The 20,880-nt window shown below is 49.1% G+C and overlaps 10 protein-coding genes across 10 annotated transcripts; 6 read left to right on the forward strand and 4 right to left on the reverse strand.

Moving 5' to 3' along the window:
* Positions 1-6,307: 6,307 nt before the first annotated feature.
* N7489_005027 (uncharacterized protein) lies at positions 6,308-8,120 on the forward strand (the record flags this gene model as incomplete). Its single annotated transcript, XM_056710779.1, is given in 6 exon segments — positions 6,308-6,586; positions 6,645-7,364; positions 7,415-7,513; positions 7,571-7,776; positions 7,856-7,874; positions 7,893-8,120. Coding segments are annotated over 6 exon segments (1,551 nt in total), but the record flags the coding sequence as incomplete, so codon positions are not given.
* A 194-nt stretch (positions 8,121-8,314) lies between these two features.
* On the forward strand, positions 8,315-8,866 carry N7489_005028 (uncharacterized protein; the record flags this gene model as incomplete). Its single annotated transcript, XM_056710780.1, has 1 exon — positions 8,315-8,866. The coding sequence occupies one exon, from the start codon at positions 8,315-8,317 to the stop codon at positions 8,864-8,866; it is 552 nt and encodes a 183-aa protein (XP_056569201.1).
* A 388-nt stretch (positions 8,867-9,254) lies between these two features.
* Positions 9,255-9,551, reverse strand: N7489_005029 (uncharacterized protein; the record flags this gene model as incomplete). The annotated part of the gene is made up of 1 exon (XM_056710781.1): positions 9,255-9,551. One exon carries the CDS (start codon positions 9,549-9,551, stop codon positions 9,255-9,257), a length of 297 nt encoding a protein of 98 aa, XP_056569202.1.
* A 724-nt stretch (positions 9,552-10,275) lies between these two features.
* On the reverse strand, positions 10,276-11,641 carry N7489_005030 (ferritin-like domain-containing protein; the record flags this gene model as incomplete). The annotated part of the gene is made up of 2 exons (XM_056710782.1): positions 10,276-11,313; positions 11,339-11,641. 2 exons carry the CDS (start codon positions 11,639-11,641, stop codon positions 10,276-10,278), a joined length of 1,341 nt encoding a protein of 446 aa, XP_056569203.1.
* A 394-nt stretch (positions 11,642-12,035) lies between these two features.
* Positions 12,036-12,580, reverse strand: N7489_005031 (uncharacterized protein; the record flags this gene model as incomplete). The annotated part of the gene is made up of 2 exons (XM_056710783.1): positions 12,036-12,216; positions 12,264-12,580. 2 exons carry the CDS (start codon positions 12,578-12,580, stop codon positions 12,036-12,038), a joined length of 498 nt encoding a protein of 165 aa, XP_056569204.1.
* Positions 12,581-12,592: 12 nt separating this feature from the next.
* On the reverse strand, positions 12,593-12,799 carry N7489_005032 (uncharacterized protein; the record flags this gene model as incomplete). Its single annotated transcript, XM_056710784.1, has 1 exon — positions 12,593-12,799. The coding sequence occupies one exon, from the start codon at positions 12,797-12,799 to the stop codon at positions 12,593-12,595; it is 207 nt and encodes a 68-aa protein (XP_056569205.1).
* A 489-nt stretch (positions 12,800-13,288) lies between these two features.
* On the forward strand, positions 13,289-13,588 carry N7489_005033 (uncharacterized protein; the record flags this gene model as incomplete). The annotated part of the gene is made up of 1 exon (XM_056710785.1): positions 13,289-13,588. One exon carries the CDS (start codon positions 13,289-13,291, stop codon positions 13,586-13,588), a length of 300 nt encoding a protein of 99 aa, XP_056569206.1.
* A 517-nt stretch (positions 13,589-14,105) lies between these two features.
* On the forward strand, positions 14,106-15,412 carry N7489_005034 (putative phosphatidylserine decarboxylase; the record flags this gene model as incomplete). Its single annotated transcript, XM_056710786.1, has 5 exons — positions 14,106-14,165; positions 14,212-14,253; positions 14,308-14,406; positions 14,487-15,079; positions 15,187-15,412. 5 exons carry the CDS (start codon positions 14,106-14,108, stop codon positions 15,410-15,412), a joined length of 1,020 nt encoding a protein of 339 aa, XP_056569207.1.
* Positions 15,413-15,841: 429 nt separating this feature from the next.
* N7489_005035 (uncharacterized protein) lies at positions 15,842-16,329 on the forward strand (the record flags this gene model as incomplete). The annotated part of the gene is made up of 2 exons (XM_056710787.1): positions 15,842-15,972; positions 16,113-16,329. The coding sequence occupies 2 exons, from the start codon at positions 15,842-15,844 to the stop codon at positions 16,327-16,329; spliced, it is 348 nt and encodes a 115-aa protein (XP_056569208.1).
* Positions 16,330-17,080: 751 nt separating this feature from the next.
* Positions 17,081-17,263, forward strand: N7489_005036 (uncharacterized protein; the record flags this gene model as incomplete). Its single annotated transcript, XM_056710788.1, has 1 exon — positions 17,081-17,263. One exon carries the CDS (start codon positions 17,081-17,083, stop codon positions 17,261-17,263), a length of 183 nt encoding a protein of 60 aa, XP_056569209.1.
* Positions 17,264-20,880: the final 3,617 nt, after the last annotated feature.

A 20,880-nucleotide genomic window follows, 5' to 3' on the forward strand; every position in this document is an offset into this window, starting at 1 on the left:
GCCAAGTGACTGAGCAGAGGTCGCAGAAATATAGTCGCGAGGCGTTCGAACAATAGTGGGCTTGGGCCGTGTTTTCTTTCACCAATCAGCGGCAAATCATCGAATACTCATATTGATTTTGTCTTACCATATCTTCCCTTGAGGGCGGAGGGGTATCTAGATGGGAGTGGTATGTAAAGATCTGACCATCAGGCAGTTCCATGATGAGCCAGCTTTTCATCCCATACAGAAGCCAAAATTCATTGTGGCGTCGTAGTAGATTGTTGCGGCGCTTACGGAGTTGCTCTCGCTTAACACGGCTTAGAGGAGGCGCCATTGTCCACTAATTTGCTGCAATGGAACCAGTAGTTTGCCATGGCCGGTGGATGCACTTATTTATATCGGACAACTGCGATGGCCTAATCGTCCAATCTATTACTTCAACGATGGTCACCATTTTGCAAGAACTTTGAACGATGTTTACTGCTACGACTTATATTGCGGTCTAGCGAACAAAAATATGCGGCTGGGTATTGACATGCAGAATTGACATTTTCCAAGGCCAGCACCAGACATAACTAACTGTTATAATAGTCTATGTGCCTTTTATATTGCCACAATCCCTAGCCTTGGAAACTTGGAATTATATCGGCGATTGCCAGAGACCCAATATATTGAACAGTCCACCTTATCTTATTGGCACGGTCTGGTCTTCCCGTGCTTGATCAATGCATAATCAGTCTATAAAGCAGCTTGCCATGGAAAGTCATAGCTATCGCTCAGCAGTCGTATGTATCATACATGCCTCTTTCCAGATTTTTCTCATACTTTCCTAGCCTTCAGAGACGACATATTGCCTTTGAACACCATCGCTGACAATTATTGACTTACAGCCGACGTTGGCTTCACTAAAACCAACGTACACTCAAGCTATTGGCTTTCGGACAAGCCAGGCACTACATGAGGAGGAATCAAGGCCTTACGTCACACTAGTCTCGAAACAATTCCCTTTGTCGGCCTTGCATCGACCATTATACTGTGATTTACTATTACACTCCAGTTCTCCAGTCAGCGCCCCTGTTGATGAGCCTACGACGGAACCCAAGCACAATGGAGCAATTACCGAAAAAGATTCAATAACCGGTGCCATAAGAGGATCATATACCAGCACCGGTTCTGATGACCATAGTCTCTTTCCGATTGAGAATTCAAAGAATAACACTACCGACTTGCTTCAGAACGTGACCACAAGAGCCACCTTTTCGCCGTTTGCATTCAATCGTACCTCTCACGTATGGGCTAGTTTGGAAACACCGCACTCTGAGGACTCGTCGGGACCGTTCGTGGAGTCCCTGTATCATTCGACTAGCCAAATACATACCGAAGCTTCCGAGATCAGAGAAACCGGACAGAGCAGGGTTTTCCAAAGCGACGGAGCTTCTGGCACCGAATGGTCTGGCACTGCTGGTCGTATCATTGGGACGGCTGGGCATCACTTATCTCTGGCCCCTAGTGATAAATGCCAAACCTTGTCGAGGACGTTGACAGGAACGGTGGCTAGCTCTCAAACTAATTCGTCGATTTCTGGACCAACATCAGCCACAAAAACCTCAGATCATGAATGGCATGATACAGCAATCTATGGTAGTAATCTATCGGCAAGGCTTTCAAAGCAGGGCACAGTACTTATACTTAGCAGCGTTTTTGGAGGCAGTGTTGCTTTGATTGGGGTCTTTATTATACACTGCTTTATCCTCCGTTATCTCCATAGGCATGCCGTGGGTTCGACCACTCTTCCCTCGCAACGAGTGGTAAATTTCCCGGAAAAAAGAGCGAAAGTCATACCTAGGACAGCTGAATTCTCGCATTTTTCAAATGATACTTGAGTTGACACCTCATTAATAAAATACCTCGCAATATTTATCTAGGGATTAATCTTGATAGAACAGGCCGATGCTTCATTTCAAGACCACCTATTTCTCCAACTAGACTCTGGGACACATTTTAATGTTAAAATTCTAGGTTCAGTGTATATGAGATGGAAGTCAATCTAAGCCTAAGAGTGGTTCCCATTCAGGACTCAGCGACAGTGAAGGTGGTGAAGGTGGTAAGGTGGTAAAAATGATCACTGTGTAATCAACATCAGCACAGTCGTGCTTTGAACATGTACGCTACGCCTTCTAATGCGGAGTCGACCTGGTATGGACATGGTCATTCTCATAATGAGGCTTCACCGTCTCCAGCCTCCAATTCTGCTTCCTGCCAGCATAATCCTTATCCCGTTGATACCGACAGCGATACAAATGGCCTAGCCTCAAAGATCGACAACGGTGACCGCGGTCGCATTATGGTGTACTGGAAAACTGGTAGCGCCGTTCCAGTTATTATAGAATACTTGGTCTCTATTTAATATTGCTAGTCCCGCGCAGTAAGTCCAGGACAACTACCGTACGTCATGTTGGACTTTAGCTTCAACACACCCACGGCGCAAGTGGGTGCGTACAGCATCCGTACCGTCCAGGTCATGACTTCTGGGCATCAATTGATTAGCCAAAATCCCGGCAAAGATTTAGAAACAAAAGTGTCCCCAGATGGGCGAGACCAAATCTCCGATGAATGCTGTATCAGTTGCATGATCCTGTTGGTTTTACTCTTTTCGAACACCTCCCCAACTCATCGTATGACTGCCGTCGAGAATGAAGTGGAGCAACTGGTGGGAACATTGATGGCAACAATACCAAATATTCACCGTCCCAGCCTGGATCCTACGACCATGTTATCGCATCTGTTGGCTCAATTGCAGTCTAAACAGGCGCTTCAGCGAAAGAGGGATGATTATAAGATTATGGTCCCTGCCAAGCAATCTCGGGTACCATTAGTAAATCTATTGGGTACAGGTCAAATCCTGACCAAAATTGAAACTCTGAAGAGACGAGGCTGGCCCAAATTGAAACGCCTGAGTCGGGCTGTTTATCGAAATTCAAAACGGATTTCGCGTCTTCGTGCGCACTTGTCATTCTTACAAGCAGAGCTCGAAGAACTGACATCTCGAAACGGTTCATCAAAGGCAGTTGTGTGCAAGCAGGAGATGACTAAAAATGAGCTATCCCCGAGGCGGATATGTTTGATTGGATCTCTGTTGGTTCAGCATTATCTCGAGAAATGCAGTGAGGGGCCAGTTGATGGAAATAGGGTGAATATTCCGGGGTTGACCGCTCTGGTAATTGACCGATTTCCTTCCCTACGCGCGTGACATTATTTGTTTTGTGCTTTTTGGCTATTTTGGGCGGAAGTGCTGTCGAAGTATTATCTCATCGGTCATGCAGTAAGCAATAGCACCAGTAAGCAATAGCACCAGTAAGCAATAGCACCAGTAAGCAATAGCACAATGATTGAGTTAAGACTGGTATTGTTTTTCAACTATTTTACATTGCAACGCGGCTTATGCTATTCAGGCATTCTAAGAACCTTCTTGGGTAGCTTTAGCCTCGATATTTTGAAGGAGGGTTACCAACGCGCTAGCTCTAGGAAGAACAAGCTCCCCCGTTTTGGGAGTTCTATAAGAATCTACATACGAAAATATGAATCACATTCATGCTACACTCCGCTAGCACCTTAATTGATCCACCTCGAATAACAATCCGACTCAGTGGCAAGGTTGAGAGGTCTGAACTATTCTATAGGATACCCCATGGATTCGCCCGCAACTACCAAGTGAAAGTCAACCGAGTCACTCCTGTTTTGAGAAGAGCCGCCGATTAACCCAAACGTATAAAAGTCGTCTATCTGGCATGTTTCTTGAACCTTTGTCGCCAGAGGCACAAGGCTTCCACAGTTTGTTGAGACGCGCTCGAGGCTCTTAGTGCCGTCAGCACGGAGCCCGATTTGCCTTGAAGTTTGGAGCACTTACATAGTTGCCAAGGAATATACCAGATAGATCGGCGTATGAGAGACGATGACAATTTCCAGCATCAATGTTGCACGAGGTTTCGCTTACTTTGCTCAAGTGGTCAATGTTCTCCGTCGTAGCGTCCATGTAAGCAATTCCGTGCGAATATACACATGCCGGAGTTTGCTGTTGCGATCATTAGATACTTGCAAACAATCAATGATAGGGACCGACCTCTATGATCATTTCGTACGGTAGTTTCGGCAGTGGGAATGTTGGCGAAGAATGATACTAGAAAATACGTCAGCGGGTCACGGTCGCGGATGCGCTTTCTGGGGATCGCACTGGATGGGTGGATGTTGCTGTGTGGATAGGGTCATCATGGGGCCTTGCGACCTATCGAAAGTCAGTATATGAAACCCGCATAATGCTGCCTCATCAAGTAAGCCACTCTTTGATATGAAATTCAAGTTGTGTTGTCTAATCATATCTTTAGGGAGGCGGACCATCGTGCGGGTCGTCTTTGTCATTGCGCCTCTGGGTCAGCAAAGGTATTTGAGTCGGCAGAGTGTACCCTAGTCCATTGAGATAAAAGAGGCAGCACCTCACTTGTCAAACTTGAAGCCACGCCATGTGGTGTAGAACCCTTGATGGTGGCCAGAGAGTGAACTACAAGTATGACGCTATGTGTTGAATGGAAGAATAGTATATAAATCAGAGAATGGTTGAAGTCATTGAGATTCCTCGGGCTATGGAACTTACTATCTAATGTGTCGGGCTGTAAAATATAAATAACGATCAGTGCCGGACACCAAGCGCATGTCTAATAAATATAATTGATCGAACCACGATGCATCCCAATAATCAAGAAGTGCATAATCATCTATTCCTTAGCACTATATAAGATAGATACCATAGGCTTGCTCGCTTCAAGCTAAAACGTTGCCGTTTAGATGAACATACTCCGAGATATGATAGATCATTAACATATGAATTTTTAACATGCCTCACTCATACCATCTCTACCAGACCAGGCCTCCTCTATTCCGTGAGCCTCTTCAAGGCCTTGGTGAAACCCGAATTCGATATCTCCTTTCCCGTCAAAGGTCTTCGTCGCCGTTATGGGGATCTGAAAGCCGCGCAATTTGCTCCTGTAACCATATTTCCGCTCTAGCCATCTGCTCGTCTTCATCAAGCATCCTTCTCTTGCTCCCCGCACCGATTTGCGAGGGTGCAATAGCGTAGGTAGTATTAGGCTGCGGCATATCGTACGATAACGATAATGAACCATTATCGTTATCCGCAAATTGCGGATTGCGGATAATCGATCATTATCATCATCGTCGTTGCAGATATCCGCGGATATCTAAACGATAGTTTGGATATCAGCAAACTATCCGCACTAGCATAAAGTCCGCTAATATATCCTATTCTGGACCATCAGGTGATACTTATGAAGCTGACAAAACACTGTTTTACATCTGAATCTTTACATGTTTGATCATAACAGTACTCATCCGCTATTTCCTTCACTTCTTCTGGGAAATAATAAGAAACAGTATTGTATTCGTTAATAAATCTTTTCTGAATAAACAATTGGTTTTAGTTTATAGCGAGCGAGTTGTAGTTGCCTGTAATTTTACAATATTAATTAATGGGTGGTGGTTTGGCAGATATATATATATGTTTGATGCCGAAGGAATATAGTACATTTCCCTGTAAAGTCTTATTTCAATATCCAGATCCACCAATAGTATAGTTTTGACCCTGAAGATAATACGGATAGATTTGCTAGTTCGCAGTTCATCTATATGTTCATTTTACTCAGCATGTTTACATACCAAAGTAAGGCGCAATTTAGATTTGAAGTTTGGAACTGGCGGGCTTGGCATTTTTTTGGTGTTGGTGACACGCGGATAACTCTTGGATAATTCAAAGATAGTCGGCGGATCATCGGCGAATTATCGTTAATTATCGTCTGAATCTCCACATAGGCTTAATACATACCCAATTAGCATCGAGTATTATCGTGAGCACGTCGACATCGCGGGCGCACTCGTTTGCCTACGCACCAATTTTTCCGCTAAATTCCTACTAAGTCTCTTCCTGGTATACTCGATAGTTCTACACTTGGTGCCTGGTCCTCTACTCGTCATGTCTTATCCCCAAGTATCAAGGAGCCAATATGAGGCATCTCGGTACGCCAATTCATTCATCGATTCAGACTTTCCACAATCAGACGAATCCTCAGACGCGCTAAGCAGTCAGAGCATAGCACAATCGACTCCTGCCTCAGACACTCCCCCTCCCCCACGATATCCTCGTGCCCCCGAATTACTACAGCGCGTCGGCAAACTCTTTCAACCATCTTATATTCTCTACAACTGCGACAAAACCGATCTAATGATGGAGACGTCTCGGATATAGTTTGTAAAATAGTGGCTAATAACTGAGTTTGGCAGCAAAAAAGAACTGCAGAAATCGATTAGATGGGATACTATACAGAAAAAGTCTGATGTTTGGAGCTCATTTGATCAGGTTGCAAATACGCGGACTAGCGAGCCTAAGGTTATGTGCAACCGCTGTCAAAGTGTGGTTGTTCACCCAAGGTTCAATCGTTCTGGTCCCTCTCCCATGAAAAACCATCTTAATAATGCGTACTGCTCTCAGCCGCGGAAGAATACAAAGCAAAGCATAGATCAGCTTCTCCGAGAGATGGTAAGTCTATCCTAGATCTAATCTATATTGTACACTAATTTTCCTTATCTCTACCTAGCCGCGTCAATCAACAAGCACGGAATTCAGCCAGACAACCCTCCAGAAGAAGATCCTCAAGTTTATCACGACCGCCCGTCTCCCATTCCGCACTGTTAAGCACCCAGAGTTCAAAGAGCTTCTGCAATACACCAGGCTTGCCAAATCAGAGCTCGATATCCCGTCCACCCGCAGTTTAACACGTCTTTTGGATAATGAAGTCCAGGAACAGCAACAGAGCGTGCTCAGTAAGCTTCCACCTGGAAGCTCTCTCTCTATTGCACTTGATTGCTGGACCTCTCCGTTTGGCCAGGCATTTATGGCAATCACTGGATACTTCCTCGACCGGGACTGGAATTACTGTGAAGTTCTTCTTGGATTTGAGCATATCCAGGGATCACATACTGGGACTCAGCTAAGCGAGACTGTTATCCGAATTTTCCAAGAGCATGGTATTACCGACCGAGTATTATCAATCACAACTGATAATGCATCAAACAACAACACAATGATTCAAGGCGTTCAAGAGATGGTTCAGTCCCAGGCTCTTCACAATACCTCTGTTTTCCGAGTACCATGCATTGTGCACGTTATACAACTTAGCCTAAAAGACCTCCTTGGAAAGATCAAAGCGAACCCAACGAATGCAGAGGCCGAGTCAGAGTGGTCAGATGAACGTACGAAGTCGCTACAGTCCGAGCCAGATCACGCTTCAGGGAATGTCGTGGCTACTTTGAAGAAGGTAAGTGTATCATGTTATATTCCGAGGATATAATTGCTAAAATATTGTAGATTCGAGAGCTCGCTGTATTCATTACCGCCAGTCCTCAGCGCCGAGAGGCTTTTCGGGCGCTTCAAACAACAGAGCCCAAGCTTCTACCGATTCAAGATGTTCGTACACGCTGGAATTCTACTTTCTTAATGCTCGAACGTGCCAAGAAACTATAGCGAGTCTTCAACCAGTACTGTTCAACCCACCAATACGTTCAGTTTCAGCTCGGTCAAGAGGAATGGCGCCAAGTGGAGTATCTCCTTTTGGTCACAAAGCCTTTCTTTCATTACACCAAGATCTTGTCCAAGACTCAAGATGTTACTGTTCATTCGGTCTTCAGCATATATAAGGAGCTCTTTAGCCATCTTGATAGTGTTGCGGAGTTACTAGAACGCAAGACTATCCCTTAGAAAAAGAGAATGCTTCAGGCACTACAGGCAGCGAAACAGAAACTCTCAAAGTACTACGGAGCGACCGACAGTGAATCATTCGGCATAGTTTATGCAATTGCAACTATTCTATGTCCATCGAAGAAGCTTCGGTTCTTTGAAGGCGATAACTAGAAAGGGAAAAACGAGAAGGGCGAAGATATTAATTGGATGGAGATCTATCGGGATAAACTACGGAAGGAATTTGACCAATATCAACAACGCATTACTCGCCACAGGGAGCCCTCTCAAGCCCAAGTCGCTTAAGAAGGGGACGAAGAGGAGCTTGATCTTATGATGGATTTGCACGCTACTCTACAAAGTGAAATCGACCGACCGGAGGATGAGATCACACGATATCTTGCACAGGGTTTATATACTTCCCTGCTTTATTATACGGCTTTCCAGCTAATTTATCCAATAGGTCTTACCAAAGGAAAGCCAAGGGTGTTCTGGAAGGAACATGAGTATGAATATCCAGTGCTTGCAGCGATGGCACGGGATAATCTGGCAACACCGGCTAGTGGCGCTGGTGTTGAGCGGCTCTTCAATTGTGCTCGTGATATCTGTCACTATCGCCGGGGGCAGCTTAAACCAGAAACAATCAGGTCTCTAATGCTTCATTTGTTCGCATCGAAGTTCGAGCTTCAGCAAACCGAGCTCGAGATGATCAAGGAGTATCTCTCTAGTGGAGAGGCTGCCATACTCGATCAAACATGGAAGCTAACTCCGTCGCTTAACGATATCGAGCCAATCAGTGAAAACGAAGAAGATGGTAACTATGCGGAGGATGGATCGGATGATTCAGAAAATGATTTGGGAGATAATCATACAGTTGAGCACGCGACTCCTACACCGGTTACAACGCAGGGCAAGCAACCACGGCGCAAGAGGCCTCATAGTGCCGTTGAGCCTCAGGATGATGGTGATAATGATCTCCCGCTTCCTGAAATGCCAACTGAAGGGTCCACGCAGGGGAGATCGGGGAGGAGGATTCGGAAGAAGCCAAAGCAGCCAGATGGATTTGAATTTGATAACCTGTAATATAATCTTGAATAATTGAATGCTGTTGCAATAAAGCGAGGCAAAGTAGACTAATAGAGAAAAGATCGTAGGCCACTCATTCGCATGACGAATATACAATCAATTACACATTCAATACTCCAAAAAATACTGGAGAAAATGCATAATTTATGCAAACTCGATCAGGTCACGAGTCCTAGCATGTTTGCAATATTTGTTATCGTACGATAATCCGCGGATATCTGCAAATGAAAATATAATTATCGTATCGTATCGTTGCGGATAATCCGATAATGAATCTATATCGTTATCCGCAATTTACGGATACGATAATCGATTATCTGCCGATAATTTGGATAGTGCCGCAGCCTAGAGATACCGCTCCAGTACTGATGACTACGTCGCAACCTTATAGGTCAATATTACATTTCAATTTGTGAGCCATCGTCTCCACGTTATCGTCCAAAATGCCCAAAAGGTCCACGTCGATACCGCTGTCTGCCAAGGTCGCCGCAATAAAAGAACCGTTGGCATCTTCGACTCGACCATTGGCTGGCTGGTTGTTATGTGAAGCATGCAACTCTAAACCAGTAGCGTATAGTCCGACCCGCAACTTGGATAGCACTGGGATTCCGCGACACATACAGAAGCCAGCGCCATTAAGTGGTGTGGCCGAATAGTCGTTCCCGCCCGGCAAATCGTCCATTCTGCCCATACCTAGCAGGGTTTGTAGTCCTCCCACGTAATGGAATCATTTATTTTCTCCACGTCCTCGAATTTGGCGCAACAACCAAACTTGGCGTTGTCGGGCCGAACGGCAGTTGGAAAACGCCCGCCCGTCGTTTATCTCAACACAAGGATAACTTTGACCTCCAGTCGTATTAGGAACCGAACAAGGCTCGTCCCTGCTGCCACCAAGCCTTCACATGAAAAAAGATGGTTTGTCCGAAGATGCGTACCTTCTCGCCTCAGAATTGACGGCATAACCCATTGCCGACCTGTCGTGCTGAGATGTCGAAATGGGCGAACGCAATGAACGTACCGCCACTCGATTGAGAGACAGATGAAAGGGCACAGTTTTTGTGTTCAGCTGGAAAGATCTTACACGACGCTGTGCTTCCGCTTCGACCATGCGTAGCGCTTCAAAATATAGGAGAGTCATCAGATAGTAGAAACTATCTCAGACACCGTGAATTTCTGAGTGCTTATGTCTATTACTCTATTTTTGAAGCAGGGGAACAAGACATGCTCAGACAATGTGAAGCGCTCAGGTCATCGTGGCGTCTACCATGGGATCTACAGGTCAACGACAAGTCGGACGATGAAGTTGAAATTTGATTCTTTGTCAAAAATCGGCTCGGATCCAACGCTGCCACTATCACTGTTAAGTATAAATAATATTACATTTCACTCAAGACATTTCCTCTTGCTTAGCCCGCCTGGTACAGCCCAAGAGCGACGATGTGAGGGTTGACCATGGTAGTGTTGAACGGGGTCACGAACAGGTCAAGATCGGTCAGCATGACTGCCATTGTGCCGTTGGTAGTCCCATCGTTCCCAAAGACAAATCCATCTGGTTGCTCGGTGTAGCCCTGGTTCTGCCCGGTGATCGTCAGCGGCGAGTAGGTGAAGTTCAATTGGCTGCTCCAGCCAACAAACGTGGGATGGCCCGCAGTCGTTGCAGTAACGTATGAGTTGTTGGGTCCGACTGCCTGACCCGGGGCATCCCATTCAAAGTAAACTCGTTTGCCTGGATAGGACAGCGGCTCAGTCCGGTTTGTGGCGATGGCTGCACTGAAGCTCTTTCCAATGCCTTCCGCGTTGATACAAGACTCTGAATCCGTGATATTCGAGATTGAAGGGTCCGCGATGCGATCGCCAACCGCCTCACTTCCGTCCTGGTCAGTCTCGTTCGGAGCGAGGCGATTGATGTTTGGGTTGTTGAGAACGTGCAGCGTCGGGAAGTTCTGCCACGCAAGACGCGTGGTGTCCTCAGGACAGTAACTGATGTACGGCGCCAGCATCGTCCACGCCCACGACTGCGGCCAACCGTTCTCAAACCAGACGGGCATCGGCGCAAGGCCCGACATCTGGCGGAAGGCCATCTGCTGGCGCGCCTCGGTGGCAATGGACTGCGACAGCGTTTGCGAGATCTCACGTGAGTCCAGATGAGACAAGAACCCCCAGACACCGGATTCTCCCCATCGAGTGACTCGTTGGTTAAAGTCCAGCCATTCGCGCACGGTGGTGTAGGGGTAGTTGTAGACACATTGTTTGGGAGCAGCTTCACCCAGCATGTTGGTGAGCAGAGTCGCATGTCCGACCTCTTGGTTCGCCATGGACTCGGTCAGCGACCGCGTTTCTGGGCCCAGTCCAGCAGCCTCAAGTTCCTCGTTGGTGAAGCGCGCAAGGCCGTCGTGGAACAGATCCAGTTCGATCCATTCCTGGTACAAAGCAAGCGCAATCGACTCAAAAGTCCCAGTCGCTGTTGACCATGTACCGGGGCTCGGTTCCGTTGGTGCCTAGCCCTCCTGCTGGGACGTACGGGGCCGGCATGGGTTCTTTGGGCGTTCCATCGGCGTTGTAGTATGTCGCTGTCGGGTTGGGAGGCAGCGGTGCAATGGAGGCAGCGAGAGTAGCTGGAGCACCCGCCGCGCCGGTGGTGGTGGGTGTGCCAGTGTAGGGGCCGTGGTAGGGAGCGCTGTTGTAGCCATTCTGCTCCACGACATCGGTTGGAGCTGGAAGGCATACGCCGGCCTGGACAAGGCCGAGTGCGAGAAGTAGGGCTCTGTTCATCGCGGGCAGGCAACTGAAGAGTGACTCTTCTTCAATGGCGTGATGGCTTGAACAGATGGTGAGTGAGGTACCAGTATTTATTTACACCTAACCTGACTACCGAGGAGAAAGCAGCATCTACGAAAGCAGTGATGTCGTTATGAGCAGAGCGCCTTGAGCGGAGTCTGCAACCGCCGATCAGGCAATGAAGTCAGGGGTCGACTTCCGCAAACGGAATGACAACCCCCCTCCCCTGACATCACCCCGGATATAACATCTGATTGGACCCTTCCCATCACGTATTGCTGACGAACTGTGCAGAAATCCTGCCTTTCTTGCCTTGTTCTTGTTTTTCTTATTTTATCACGTAGGTACATTTTTGCAATCGAGATGGCGATCGCAGCAGTAGAACCGGTTATGCGGTCTCCAGGTGCTCGGCATCGATTTGCCCATTTCCAACCGCGTTCTTGGTGGAGCTCGCGATCTGCATTTTTATTTCGCCCTTGTTGGCGTACGCAACCTTATGGACCGTGTACCATGGTCGCTCAAACAGCTTATCCACGCTTCCAATGATCGTCCCGTGGTATCCTACCACACTATTAGCACTGCTACGTAACATCAAAATTATCCTTTGTCCACTTACCGGCATGGCGAGAGAAACATAAAGCCCAAGCCCAGCACACAGATAACACTTGAAAACAGGAACGCACACCATCTGTGCGTCGCTGCAAGCAGACTCGGCATCGCCTCGGAGCAGCCAAAGTAAAACGCCCAGTGCAACGCCAAGGAGATGGACATGTTCAGGAACCAGATGCGGGTGGGAAAGATTTCAGGTCCGATCAGGTACGGAATACTGAACCAGCCAATGCTCCAAGCAACGGCATGCAGGTAGATGGCCACAGTGGCCGCCGTTGGGGCTCGCTTCGCGTTGGGCAACGCCTTGATTTCGTCGGTGGTCATATCCTTGGTCGCTCATAGGTACGCACCGACAAAGGCCAAAGTCAGGATTTGCAGGCTGATTCCGGTCAAGCGCGACCTTCGCCGACCGACAAAATCTACAATCACCACGGCAAACAACAGGGTGCTGACAAACTTGACGACCCCATAGATGCCCGTCACCAGAAAGGTTGCATCGCCGCCGACAATGCCCAGATCCCCAATCAGGTAGGTAGGGACCATATTGACTTCCTCGCGGATAGGGAATATGATCGTGCTATGCAATCTCAGCGTGGTCCTGGTGCCATTCTTGAGCGCTAGGCTGAGCCATAAGGAGGCGCTATCTTAAGATAGGCTGTCCAGAAGGTTGTCTCAATATAACTCCCTCCGCCACACTCCCATTGCATCACTGTTTTTATAATATAATATGACTTTATATAACGGCGCCGCTGCTTCCCGCGAGCTCATGTCTCTTACTTACACTTCGAGCTGAGTCTGATCCCGTCTTGTCTTACTGGAGACTTCTGACGATCGGATCAATCGTGATATTTGCCTTAGGTTAGGCTATGAATGGCCCTGCACTGTCTTGTTTTGCCCTCAGATTACCGCTGGGGTTGTGTGAGTTTCAATTACAGCAAAATGGTATTGTTTAGCAGGGTTTTATCAACATTCAAATGTCTATATGGAGACGCTCAATTCATTAATATAGTGCTTGGAATGAGATATCGTGACATGCTGCGATATGTCTTTGTTGAATTGCGCTGCGCGAGAGGGCTCGTGGATGGCCACAGCTCCCAGAGCGCCAGTACCCACAGCACGACCAGCATGGCCCAAGCCATGGCTCACCTCTGCACCTTCCTTCTTATGATTTACGGATCAGCTCTGCAGCACCCACACCCGCTAATGCTCCGTTCGCCGGGTGGCGGTGATGGTATGAGTGGTCATCATCATGGTCGCGAGTCTCCCTGCGTTGGTAGGCCATGCTGCTGTCGCTACTATAATCTTGGTACCCGCCACTACGACGAGGACTAGCTTGCGAGGTCGTGTCTCCTGGACCCAGCCCACGCTGCATGTAATTGCGATCGCCCCCTCTCTCCTGGAGAACGTATATGTGTGTCATGACAAGTCATGGCCGACAAAACGACAAAATTAAGAAATTGTTTACTTAGGACGCTATGGAGACGGCAGACCAGTTAAATAAGCTTTAGAAGTACACGTCAAGGTCGAACAACTCATTGCTCCTAATACTCGCGTTATTTTCTGAGGTGAAGTCTCAAAACACAACCATCATAGATTACATCATGGCAGTAGTGCCTCTCGATCTCATGACGATTCCACGGAGTAGATATTACTCAATCCATGATAACGATATGACGTAAATCAAATATTGAAAATCGCATTACTGGAGTTCCGTTGCGGGCATCGTAAACGGCCGTGACTTGTTAATCCAACGATAACATAACCCTACCAGGTATACAACGACCGACGTATCTGTCCAACGCATCCGCACGCGACATACGACACTCGCAACACATAATCTGCGGCAAACATGGGAATCATCGACGTTCTTCACGCGGTAGCAGACTATATGCTGTCATGGGTCAAATTGGTACGCCCACTTTCCCACACTGAGCTACTTACAACTGACAAGGCAGATCCAAAACCGTGAGCTCGGATGGCTCACGATCAACCGAAAGGTTAACCTTATGACACCAGACAGGACTGATTTAGAAATGAGCTGACCGGAGTAGACCGGAGAATACATGCGCGAGCAACAGCCCCTCTTCAAAAAACTCAAGCTCCTCCTACTCTTCAACCCGCTCACGACATGGCTTGACAAGACGCATGCGGTGAGGTTGTATTTGCACAATAGTGCGATTAAAGAAAGTATGTCTTCTCTTCCCCCTGTCCCCTTCATATAATCCCACAGCAAGAGGCACGAACAACCGGTAACCGCGCCGCAGGCAAAAAGGAAGCAACCCCTGCCTCACGCACCCGCATAAAACAATTCGTCGACGCCTACCACATAAACATGAAGGACTTCGAACCCTCCGGTATCGATGCCTACAGCACATTCGAAGACTTTTTCGTCCGCCGCCATAAACCCGGTAGTCGACCGGTCCACGAACCCGACGACGCCAGTTCAGCCGTTGTGGTCGCAGACTCTCGCGTCGTCGTCTACGAGGCCCTCGCGGAGAGTAAAAAGATTTGGATCAAAGGCGAAGATTTTTCGATTACGAATCTCGTTATGGATAACAAAATCGGTCCGCAGTTTGGGGATGGACCTGTTGCGAGCTTTAGGCTGTCGCCGCAGGATTATCATCGGTATCATAGTCCTGTTTCTGGACGGATTAAGGTGTTTATGAGTATGCCTGGGGATTATTATGAGGTTGATCCGCTAGCTATAAGGAGTGGGATGGATATCCTCACGAGGAATGCGAGGGATTATGTGGTTATTGATACGGAGGAGTTTGGGGAGGTGCTCTTTGTCGCTATTGGTGCGAGTCAGGTTGGGACTGTTGAGTAAGTTCTACCTATCTACCTACCTACCTACCTACCTACCCACCCACCCTTCCATTCCAAACCTCTTACTACCGTCATGCAACGTGAGTGCTACCTACGTCCAACAGGATCAACGAAAAGTGGCAAAAGCCTGGCGCGGAGATTAAAAAAGGTGATGAGCTGGGTGTCTTCCAGTTCGGTGGATCGAGTATCATTGTGGCGTTTCAGAAGGGCCGGATTCAGTTTGATGAGGATTTGACCGGGCCTTCTAAGAATGCTGTTGCGGTTGATGTGGAGGTCGGCATGAGTCTAGGGCGTGCGGTTCCAAAGGAAGAGAATCCTCATGATTTATGATCTTTCGTACTATGTTTCGTCCTAGTGCGGTGAAAATGTTTCTAGTTTTTTCTTTATTGTTGCTGCCAGACTGTGCGGTTCATTCCCTGCAATTCAGATCTTTATGGCTGACATTTGTCGTTTCTGACACGCTTCCGCTTCAGTTGTCCATACCCTTCTGGATTGTGACATCATGACTGATATCCTCCGATGTCGATCGAAGAGACCGCACTATCGATATCGGTAAGCCGATAACGGCTATAGATTTCGTGGGGTAAATATAAACGCGCCTTGTTGCGGACCCTGGGGACGTTCTATAGATTCTGGTGCGACTCATCTAAGGCATGTAGACAACACAGCTACATTAAAACATTCAGATTTCAACCCCAACCCCCACGACTACATTCGATTGACCATGGCCGACCCCATCACCAGATCAGCCATCATACCATGCATCTAAGCCCGGACGATCTCCGTGGCGCCTACGAGCTCGACTTTCGCTCTTCAAGCGGCGAGCCTGTGCGACTGGGAGAAGCTCATCTTCGTCAAGGGCGATCATATCACGAAGATTCTTGTATTCGGTACGTTCCCTTCCTACCGTCTCGTATCTTCTACTCATGCCGCCCCTTTAAATCGGAATGCTAAAACCTAACCACAGTCCGCCACTTCTTCTGCGACTATGACCAAGACTACGTCCGCTCCATATCCCACTAACTCAGAGACAGGATGCTCCGAAACCTCCCCAACTCCTCCGTCTCGTCCCAACTAAAATAATCGGCTGCGGGCGACGCCGCATTGATAACCCCCCACGTATCCGAACCTCCACTCCCTTCCCAATCTACAGCGACCCGAGCGGACAAATCTACGAGAACCTACACACGATGCGCACAATGTCAGATATCATGCAAGCGCCGAGTTATTCGACGGTGGGGTTTTGAGAGGGCTGGGGAAGACGCTGAGGCAGATGGCGGGATCTGAGTGGAGGGGGTTGAGCGGGCGTGGGTGGAGGAAGATGGGGGAGAGTGGGTGTTTCGGGGTGGGAGGTGTGTTTGTGTTCATCGGATGAGGGATGTAGGTGATCACCTGACGGCTGGGGAGTTTTGGGGACTTTGGAGTGTGGTGAGCCTGGGGAGGGCGGTAAGGGGGAGGGGGTGAGCGGGTGAGAAACGAGGGTTGGGGATTAGGAGGTGTATAGGGGAGATAGAAGGTTGTATGTAATTGCAGGCAATCCAAACTGCGGGAAACAAGCCGGACAACGGATCATCCATGCGATCCCGCAGCCCGGTCATAAGTGGTTCTACCGGTGGAAATCGCGCTCCGCCTTCAGTGGAGGCTAGGGCAACCCGATAGTTCGGAAACGGCGCAGCAGATCAACTGGCCAAGGACGCAGCATGCCCAAGCCCCTACCGCCCGCTGCTCGCAAGAGAGTAGGCGTTTATTCACGGCAACACCCTTGCTCAGTGGGAGCAAGAATGGAAGTCATCCACCGAAGGCGGTCATCCGCGAAGAATTGACAGTGTTTTGCCGGCCACCTACGCCAGAAGGCTATATAGTAGTCTGCCCCAAGGACTTGGAATGAAGCCAGTATATGGATCCCATAGACTTACTTAGATTTAAGTCTGTTTTATTACTCAGAACCCACTATATATTGCCAGAATCAGGGGTATAGAAAGATAGTGTGTTCAATGCATGCTGATTGGCGCATACGAAAAACACCGGCGCCCATCAACTACAGGATACCAACGTCTGCGCGGCCATGGCATGGCATGGGACACGGTATTGCTTGCCCAGGGTGCTCCCGCAAATCAGAGACGGCTGGAGTGTGGTGATGCATTCGCAACAGTAGCGCCTGAGGCACGGGTTGGCTGTTGATGAAAGAGTTGTCGGACAACGGCATATACTTTGAATTCATGATTCTCTCTGGAGCATGCCTTGCTGAATGGTGTCAGGATCGGGTGGCTCCGATAACAAATCTTTCGTAGCCCAAATCTGAGGTTGGTGTAAAGCCTAATGTTGCGGATATGGATGAGACGTTAAAAGGCATCCGGACGAGTGATTGTGAGCGCGGTACTGGGTTGGTGTAGGTTTTTCCGGGTGCGGGATGCCCACATTGCTGCGACTGAGCCCTCGACATCTATTCCGACGACGGGCTGGGGCCCGCGTGCGGCTGTTGCGCTTGGGTATATCGCTGCCGTACTCGAACGGGGCTAAGTCAGGAGTAGGAATTGAATGCGACTCAGGATGCGGTCAAGCCAGCCACTCCGCGGTCAAAGGAACATCATCGATTTGTTGTAGTTCGGAGGTATTTATTAATTGTACTTTTTATTCTAGAGGGAAAAATGAGGCTGTATATGCAACACGGAACCAAGTTGGTTGAAAATCAACTTGGTTGTCTGTACAGACATCCCGGAGTTAATTCCGATGGTGCGGCTTGCTTCCTGATCTGCACCAGCCTCATATCACAACATTCCCCCTCAGGATCGCTTTGCTGGCAGCGCGATACTGGAATTGCGCAGAGCAGTCAGGCCTCAGTAGAACCACTCAAAAAACCTTCGTGGGAAAATAAAGTGGAAAGAGCGCCCGCGTTTCATGCATGTTGCCTTGGAGTCTCTGAGGCGTCGACTCCTAAGAGACTACAGAATTTGGCAAAGGCCATAGGTCCCAATGGTGAGACCGTCTGCGGCCTGTTTCTCAGTCTAAATATATTGAAGCTCAATCTCGCCTGCATTCAGCACGGCCCGCTGATAGTGAAATTTCACATTGAAATGTTTCGTCCGTTTGTGGAATTCAGGGTTGCGAGAAAGAGCAATGGCGGACTGGTTGTCAGCCATGATGTTGGTGACCGGGGACCGATACAGTTGTGTTTCGGCCAGGGATGTGCGGAGCCACTGTAGATGTAAAATGGCATTGTATTGTCCAATGTACTCGGCATGGGTCGTAGATGTGGCTACTTCCCCCTGTCTCTTTGATGACCAGAAAACCGGCGCACCCGCAAGTTGGAATACGTAGCCGGACGTTGAGTAGGCTACGTCAGTGACGACAGAGCCGCCGAAGTCGGCATCCGTGTATCCAATCAATTGACCACTGCGGTATGTAATGCGATGGAATCGCGTAGATTTGACATAGCGCAGCAATCTCTGCAGGGCGACCTGGTGGTGCGATTGTGGCTGAGACGTGAAGCGACTCAACGTGCCCAGCGCAAACGCGGTATCCGGTCGCGTTCTGACCGTCAGGTACATCAATGAACCGATGGCGGTTGCGAATCGTGCTTTTATTTGCTCGTCCGGAGGTTCTTCGTCTGGACGGCGATTCAAGACTTGCTTGGGATTCATCGGCGTATTCTTCGTCTGACAGATTTCCATGCCAAAGTCGGAGAGAACCTTTTGGATGTACTAGTGTTGGTGAATGGACACGGCTCCATTGGGCTGGAAGTCAAACTGGATGCCTAGGAACGAGCGTGGGGTACCGAGATCATTCAGTCGGAATTCTGTTTCCAATGCTCGTTGCACTTGTTCGATTTCGTGGGTGTTTGCCGCAGCAACGAGAAAGTCATCGACATAAACGCAAACGACGCATCCGGTTTGTAGAACACACAGTTGTCCGTTTGTGCCATGGTGAAGCCATGAGCGGCCAGGACGCCGTGGACGCATTGGTACCAAATCCGCGGGGCCTGCTTAAGACCGTATAAGGAGCGGCGAAGCCGGCACACATATCCTGGCTCTTCGAAGCCTTCGGGCAACTCCATGTAAATGGACGAGTCTACGTCACCATGTAAGAATGCAGTGACCGCGTCGAATTGGTGAAGTTTCCACCCGCGCGACACTGCGCTGGCGATGATGCAGCGGACTGAGTCCATCCGTGACACCGCGGTAAATGTTTCATGATAGTCGATGCCATGCTTCTGTCGGTAGCCTTTGATGACCAGCCGCGCTTTGCGCGTTCCGTTAGCTTTGGTCTTGAATACCCATTTGCAGCCAATCACATGATCTCCGACGGGCACGTCTGCTCGCAGTACCTTTTCCCATGTTCCGTGTTGGAGAAGTGACGCATATTCTTTCTGGATGGCTGCCCACCATTCCAGCTGGTCTGGGCCTGACACAGCTTCGTGAAAGGTCACCGGGTCGACTTGTCTGGCCGGTGCGGTATTCAATGTGCCTGCCGAGTACACCTTGCCTAGTGATTCCAGGAGACGCCGTGACGGTCTTCGTCTGCGACCATAGATCGAATACCAAGATCCGATGTCAAGCCAGTTCCTTGTTGACTTGGATTGACCACTGGAAGTGTCTCCTCTTCACGCTCAGATGGCGTTTCCTCTCGCTCATTCGACGGAGATAATGGCGATGCAGGAGGTGTTGGCAGCCCGCTGGCTGACCTCGGCATTGATGGAAAGACGGGTGATGGAGGAGCATTGTCCGGGAGGTCGTTGTCTGTTTCCCCCTCGATGAGTGGCGCCACTGGGGTCCTCTCATCGAACCCGACATCACAGGAAAAGACTGTCTTTCCGGAATGGACTACATCCAGCTTGTACTGGTTCGGTTCACAATAACCTAGCAATCGGCACTCCGATGATCTGGGTCCGAGCTTTGCTCGATGCTCTTTCGGGATCAACACCCATGAGCGGGAGCCAATCCGTCGTAGATGCGACAGGGAGGGCGGCTTCCCGTATAGTATTTCAAACGGTGTCTTCTTCTGTAAAATCGATGCTGGAGCGCGCAACTTCAGATAGACTACCGTTTCTAAAAGCTCGGTTCACCAGGAAAAAGGAAGTCTCGCATCGGACAGGAGCGTGTTGATCCGCTCCCGGATAGTGCGATTCGTGCGTTCGGCCAAACCATTCTGCCCTTTGCAGTATGGCGGCGATGTGTCAAACTCAACCCCCTGGGACTCGAGGTGTGTTCCGATCGGCAAGTATTCTCTCCCGGTGTCGGTGAGGAACCTCTTGATCTGGGCGCCGAACTGTCGGTGCACCCAGGCCTCGAATTGTCGCAACTTCTGGAGCGTTTCATGTTTCCATCTCATGGCATATGCCCTCGAGCCACGAGAATAATCGTCAGTAAAGGTGATCACGTACCTGGAGCCATCTTTGGCAATCGGCATCTCCATAATATCCGAATGGATCGTTTCGAATATTCTCGATGAGTGCAGACGTGGCCGTCTTGCGCGGGAGTTCATCTTCTGATGCTGCTTACCCGACATGCACGCCGGGCACTGCGGCATTGCCAGCAGCTGCGCCTGCGTCAGCGGTCGGTATGGAGTGCCGGTCTGCCGGAGGACCACCCTCAAGTCTCCCGGGTCAGATGTCCCATCCGAGCGTGCCACAACGCTTCAGAGGCCTGGCCCACTCCTGTGCCCGCATCTGCTTCGAGTATCACAGCTTCACCACCGAGTTCAGAGGTTGACGCTGTACATTCTACGTCACTTGACTCCCGAGGGTCGTCGACGTCCATGGCCACCGCCTGCGGTTCCAGGGAATCTGCATGGTGATGGGT

The sequence above is a fragment of the Penicillium chrysogenum genome (assembly GCF_028827035.1).
Source record: "Penicillium chrysogenum strain IBT 35668 chromosome Unknown utg000002l_segment0_segment0, whole genome shotgun sequence".
NCBI lineage: Eukaryota > Fungi > Ascomycota > Eurotiomycetes > Eurotiales > Aspergillaceae > Penicillium > Penicillium chrysogenum.